The sequence below is a fragment of the Sander lucioperca genome, chromosome 3 (genome assembly GCF_008315115.2).
Source record: "Sander lucioperca isolate FBNREF2018 chromosome 3, SLUC_FBN_1.2, whole genome shotgun sequence".
In the NCBI taxonomy this organism is placed as follows: Eukaryota; Metazoa; Chordata; class Actinopteri; order Perciformes; family Percidae; genus Sander; species Sander lucioperca.
Genome location: NC_050175.1, coordinates 1304322 through 1311318, shown reverse-complemented (window position 1 = coordinate 1311318; position 6997 = coordinate 1304322). Strand labels below are relative to the sequence as shown.

Here is a 6997-nt window from a genome sequence, read left to right as displayed (position 1 = left end):
CATTTGTGTTTGTTATTGTTAACAAATCCCATAAAAATAAAAAATACGTTTCCGTCTCATTACTAACCCTGGCTGTGACACTCTGCCCCAAACCCACTGCTTCCTACTGGCAAAGTCAATCTTTAAAAAAGGGCCAGCTTGTTTGTGGTGTTTCTAGTTTTTGGACAACAATTATATCTATGACACAGAGGAATACGGTATATCAAGCTTTTAATACACAGGAAACATTTGTTGGGATCAATTCACTGTTGGTATTTGGCTTTTTATGGGATTTGTTGACAATAAGAAAAGAATATCATCAGACTTATTCTGTAAATAACAAGGAAGGTCACAAGTACACAAACACTGTTGCTAAGTTCAGCAGTGTTGTGTAGCAGGGCGACTCTAAATATACGCAACAAATCAAGTTGTGTATTGAGTCAGCATGAGTACTTTGCTAAATAAATACTAATAAAGCAAGGTTCTAATCAGTATTAAGTAGGTATACCTACAATCTAAGTAAGCACTGACTGTTAATGGCTCTTAATGTTTAATCTTAGAATTACCTTAGACATTTGTCAGATTTCTTGTTTTTTGCTACAAAAGAGAATGGTGATTTGCTGCCCTCTTGTGCAAAGAGACAAACATTATTCAGATCAACTCAAGTACAGGTAACTGCCAAAAGAAATATCGAATATGAATATAAAATAATCTAAAAAAATGTCCGTTAAACATCAACTCCACTGCACCTTGTGTTAACACTTTGACTCGTCTGAAGTGTACTGAGGGAGGCCACTCCTTGAGCATGATGGAATGTCCAAACTGATTCAATATTTGAGACCTGAGTGGAAACTCTGTTTCTCTATCTACATTTAACTCGTTTTTATCCTTGATTAGGCCTGTCACGATAACACATTTTGCTGGACGATAAATTGTCCCAGAAATTATTGCGTTAAACGATAATATTGTCGTTTCATCTAATATAATGATAATGGCATAATAATGCAGGTACACCTTTTCAAAGATCAATAAACTTGTATTTCTAAAGAATATTTAACACTGGAACTGGAAGACATTTTAAATATCCACATATGTCTTTGATCTCCTTTAGTATGTCGTCTTTCACGCTGTTGGACAGTTGTGGAATTGCCGTTTGTGACCCGTATGTTCTCCCAGGCAATTCATACCGGCTGTCAAATGTTTGCAGCATTCCTCGAGTGTTTCTGCGATAGACTACAGACTCTGTACTACATTTAACAATTATTTATTAAACACTAAATATTAAATTTAAATAATATATCATTAATAAATGATATCTATATCTATGTGGCTATCTGCCACATGGCGAGTAAATGTTTGTATCAAAATAGTTCTGTTTTTCAGTCTTCATTTTGGCGAAGGTGCAGCTACTTTCTTCTGCTCTGCTGTCTGCAGGTCGGAGAATCGCGGGGGAGGGCCGACACACACACACACACACACACACACACACACACACACACACACACACACACACACACACACACACACACTGGCGCGCACACACAAAAACTGGCGCACACACCAGATGCCAGCCACCACGTCACTTCTGTTTACTGATTTTTGGCAGCCAGCCTTCCAAAAGAAATAATCGATCATTAACCGTTGACCGACAAGCAGGTAACGGAGTCTCAGTTCACCGTCTGGGAGCCTCTGACACACTTTCTGCACTCCGTGTCCGTGTCCGCGGACAGCTGTAGGCTTGTACCACTTAATGCTCTGTGCATTGTCGAACACATGCAGCCACTTTCCTGAAACCGCTTGCAAGACGAGTCCACAGTGGCGTGTATGTCCGAGCCTGTCTCCACCTGTACGGTGTTCATTTTAGGACATCCTCAGATCTCAGACTCAAAGGAAACTCAGCGTCGGCCTCAGCGTCAGAAAAACTTCTCTCATCTTCAGAAAAAAAGTTGTCAGAAAAACCTCTGTCAGCCTCAGACAAAACGGCGTCAGAAAAACCTCTGTTCTAGTGTGGGTCTAAACATGGGTTTGCTTTAGCTACACGAGTGAACTAGCTTGCAAAAAACAACTATTTTGTATTATATCACAAATAAGTTTGCTTGCTTTACCACTTAACAGAAACAACACCACTGCGGCATTCACTGCCGTTTTGTCTGAGGCTGACAGAGGTTTTTCTGACAATTTTTGTCTGAGGATGAGAGAGGTTTTTCCGACGCTGAGGCCGTTTCGTTTGAGTCTGACACCTGAGTCTGAGATCTGAGAATGTCCTAAAATGAACACCGTACTACACCTGATTGACCAGGTTGTCAACTGTGTGCTTTGGAATGAAAGGGAGAAAACAGGACGCCAAGTAACATGGCGGATATTGCTCATATACTTTCTTTTTTTTTTGACGGCGGCTTAACTGCAAAGTGCTGCAGGAAACCCTGCTCCAAGAGAGAGAGAGACCAACAAAGCATGCAAATGGAAATTATCGCGGCCGGAAAAATTATCGAGCTCATTTTTTTTATTGTGCGATTAATTAATTTATTGACTATCGCGCCTATCCTTGATGTAATGAAGTTTCTCTTTTATATTTGGCAGATATCTGTAGAATGCTGACCAAACTAAGTAAATGTTACTTAATGTCTGTCTTGTGTGTTCCCTCCATCATGCCTTACCCTAATACTTCGTCTTTTTGGGGCCCACCGCTGCAGGAGCATGCATGTTAAGTGGCAAAACAAGATGACACTGTGGTTAGTAGGACAAAGACAGAAACAATGGGTAAAACCATACATGTGCAATAAATACAATGCACAACAAGTATCTCTTCTGTAAGATAACACGCAGTACACACACACACACACACACACACACACACACACACACACACACAAAAAGTAAGTAAATTTGTGTTTGGTAGATTATTTCTCTGTGGTAACAATGTTTTTTGGCAATAATTCGTATACTGTTGGGAAGCCTGTTTATTTCCCTTTTAAATGGTGCCCCATTTGAAAGGAACGCTATAACATTTATTGCCAAAAAGCATTGTTACCACAGAGAAATAATCTACCAAGTGCTAAGTTTATATATATATACATATACACACACATGTATATGGGAGATTGCCTCGTACATTGCCTCTTTTGCTGTCTCTATCTCTGAGTGACAGACACATGTCCACCAGCACGACCCCCATGTCCTGCTCCAGGCTGTTTGGGTCGTCCAGGGGCAAAGACATCTCAGTCAACCTGATAAAAAAAAATGAATTTCAGCTTCAATTAAAGTTAAACAGATCTAGATCAGAGATGGGCAGTTGTATTGATGTATTAAGACCCAAAACACAACACTATCTGATTTCACTAAGCAGCACAACATCAAGCAAAGAGGTGGATAGTGTATGAATGGGCTGGTTAAGAATTGAGCTGGACTTTTGGGAAAAGGAGGGAAAAGGTGGGACATTGTGTATTGACATGCAGTATGTCCATTTATACTACAGCCCCTAACAGTTTATGCAATACTCACTATTAGCAAACACTATACATGCTAAAAGTAGAGAAAAGAATCATCAATACTAAGCATGACTGGTAGTTTAGTACAGTGGTTCCCAACCTGAGGGCCGAGTGGTTGCAAGATGATTAACGGGATAGGAAAACAGAAAAATACATTTATGCTGCAAAACAAATCACGTTTATTTTTTCGGACTTTTTCCTAATCTTTATTTTTTTTTCCTTTTTCTTTTGTGAAATACTGAATAATTTTAGATATTGTGGCCATAATAAAACAATTTGAATCTTTGATTGAAATGACCACCAGGCAGTAGCTTTGTTTTAAGGGGTAACAAAACAAAAGTTTTGGGAACCACTGGTTAAGTACACACTGCAATGTAATTATACAGTCAAACGATATATTGGCCGATAATAACAGAAATATAGTTATTAGCGTATATGTCAGCCAATAAGAAACAAGAAATTGCAGTACAGAAATGCCAAAGATATGTTCAAGGTCATTTTTAAAAAGTGTCTCCATTACATAGTTTATCCACCAGAAAGCGCTGACAAGTTCATTTTTCAACTGCAAACTGTCTACTCAGTAAGAAGACATCAAAAGAAGACATCATTAAAAGTATGCATGCTTGTTATGTGTTCATGAAAATGTTGGTTGATATATATTGTCATCAGATTTTTTGACTTCAAGAATGCACGTTATACGCTACACACTCAGAGTGCGCACTCCAACATATCATGCTTCACTCAGAGTGTAGCACCACACTCTCACCGAGGCACTCACTTGTCTATCTCCAGATCACTCAGGATGACACTGGTGGAGCCCATGAAGTCATCCGTTGTCAGATCACGGTCATATACCTGTGTCATGTCAAAGCCAAGAGAGTGTTTATACAGAGAGCATCATGGGGACAATTACTGGAAGAGTGATATATAGCTGCAAATCAAACTTCCCTTACGCATGGCTCTGGGGCTGCACCGTCTGAGGTGCAATCATTGTAATCCCCCAAAGCACTGTTCATTGCAAAACAATTCGTACCAACCAGTGAAACACCAAACACTTTGAGCATTACAAAGAAGCTGTGACTGACCACATGACAAATCTAACATAAGCATCTCCTTTCTACTGCAAGACTCTTCCTACAGTATGTCTGACTTCAACAGTAACAATCTGCCATGGTAAAATTATGAACTTTTCCCCTCATATTAATGCATTTAACTCGTAAAAAGTGACAGTAAGTTACCTTGATGTACAGTTTCTGGTGCAGATCCTTCACAGGTAGGGAGAAGGTCTCGTTCCATTTGGGGTTGAGGTCTTTATAAACCACTTTGCTTTTGTAGAATGTTTTCCCGTCCAATTTGAATTTCACATAAGGGTCGCTGGTACCTGAAAAGAATATAAAATACAAAACAATGCAGTTCGGATCATTTACTGATACTTCCTACTGGTGTTTCATTACACTGACTGTTAGGGAAGAACTCAGGAGCAGCACAACTCAAGAGACTTTGATGAATTACACAGAACCATTAAATGGACTCTCAGTTGAGGGGATAATTTAGGCAGGCAGTACAGTTTATATGTTATTGTGTCGTGCCGTCCCAACTCTCCTAAGTTCCTGTCCTCCTAACTGTGTATTTAAACTCATGCTGGAGGCATTAAGTTTAGCTGATCCTTCAATGTAAACAAAGATATTGCGGGCGCCGTAGACATGCATGCTTAACCCAAACTCCTTAGCACAGCCAGAATGATCTTGGCAGGATGAGGCAGCACTGTGTTCATCATACAGTTACATCATACTGTTACGTCTCCCGTCTTCCATGGAGACACAGAGTTGAAGTACTACTATAATGTTTTGTTGGAGACTGACCTGGGTACCACTGTCTCAACTTACATAGCATGATTTTGTAAGCTGGAAATTCCACCACACTGACTAAGACTGGTAGTGGGGGTTGGTGTTGTTGATGAAGATAGTTTCTGTTACTGGGGATTAAACATTGACTAAAATACCACATTACAGCTGTTCATTTAGCCTGAAAATAAGGCTTAAGAATTTGATAAGATAAATTGATTAATGCGACTTACATTAAGTGGTAGCCAACAACTTTTCAAAAGTTTTTGTTTTAATTTATAGGCCACCAAATGTTCCCACTGAACTGTGATTTCTGAAATTCATAGTTTGACAGAACTGATGACACCATTCCTTTTTAACTCTGTTTCCAAAGCAGGGTTGACTTGTCATTGTGATACTGCTTCTATTTCCACACTAGTTTCTAAATAGCCATTTACCCTTGTTTCTTAACTTCTAAGGAAATGTGCTGGTTTCCAGTAAAAGCGATGACCAGCCTGCTCGTAGTGTTATCTCTCATTTGTCTGCACAGAGGATGTGGTTTGTTTCCTCACCAACTGATGGGACCACAGCTTCCTGAATCAATAGCCAATCAGATTTTAGCTTCAAATGTGAAAAGTGATAGCAGCTGAATACGTTCTTTGTATCTTATGACTGCTGTATGTCGATAGAACAATGTGTGACTGTACCAGGATTCAGAATGCAGCATTATTCTCTGCCTAATCATTTTCACTCCATGGTACAATCTGTGACTTCTGGCTGTTCTGTCAATCGACCAGCTGAGGGCAGCAGTCCACCAAACACAGTTTATGGCCCATCAGCATACACTTCTCTGCATCCCTGTCCTCTATGATCATGCCTGGTTCTGTATGGCTTTGCTGTTACAATATAAGACATTACAAACCTATTACATAACAAACCAGTGTTGTTCATCAGCAAACAGCTGTCAGCATACGCTACGCATGCAGTGTATATAATCTGATCAAACAGAAAAAATGAAAGGTTGTTTATGCACTGCTTTTAAAAGACTGTAACTTAACAATAATGCAGGGGAAACCAAATCCTCCTGCGCCTTGATCCTCCACTTCATTTTATGCATTAGCTTTACCCAGAGCCTGGTTGTGTAAATACAAAGCCACACGAGAGAGAGAGCGAGAGAAATGAAATCCAAAAACATTCCAAGCAGTGAAAGGCCTGGAGTAATGACTGCTGGGTGCGGCTCAGACAAGTTCTAATATGCTGTGTGGATTCCTGCCCCAGCTGCTAAAGTCAACCAGTTACTTGGCTGTCTTGAGTGTCACTGGAGCCAATAACATTGTGTTTAATCAAACAAACAACTCCTGGCAATCATTAATGAGCCATGGCTAAGCACACAAAGTGAGGTCAATGCCAGCAAAACCAGCAGAGGACATGGCATTTCTGGTCAGCTCAAACGTCAGAGCACTCTTCCGTTGGGGCTTCAAAAGGAAAGAGGAGAGAAATATTGGGAAAAAGCTACAAACACAGACTCTTAATTCTACTCTCCTCTACAGTATATGGAACAAGTTGACCAACTAGCAGTGATGATTAGATTACCTACACTTCCCACTTGCTATTGTGTTTCCTAATGTTTAAAGTATTATTTGCTCCTGCATCCTTGTTCTGACCAGTAAGTATTCATTTTTCCTTGTGGTTGCTGAAGATCCTGTT

At 39.9% G+C, this 6997-nt stretch overlaps 1 protein-coding gene across 6 annotated transcripts in view; it reads right to left on the bottom strand.

The window, feature by feature from the left end:
- LOC116056946 (multiple C2 and transmembrane domain-containing protein 2-like) overlaps positions 1 to 6997 on the bottom strand; it is a 48297-nt gene that overhangs the window by 21302 nt on the left and 19998 nt on the right. For 5 of the 6 annotated variants that reach the window (XM_035999113.1, XM_035999114.1, XM_031309374.2 and 2 more), the window contains exons 5-8: positions 4706 to 4848; positions 4246 to 4322; positions 3092 to 3206; positions 2637 to 2666 (exon numbers count right to left, since the gene is read on the bottom strand). In XM_035999113.1, coding sequence (XP_035855006.1) covers positions 2637 to 2666; positions 3092 to 3206; positions 4246 to 4322; positions 4706 to 4848 — 365 coding nt within the window. The remainder of the gene's footprint in view (positions 1 to 2636; positions 2667 to 3091; positions 3207 to 4245; positions 4323 to 4705; positions 4849 to 6997) is intronic. The other variant, XM_035999112.1, reaches the window with a different exon arrangement.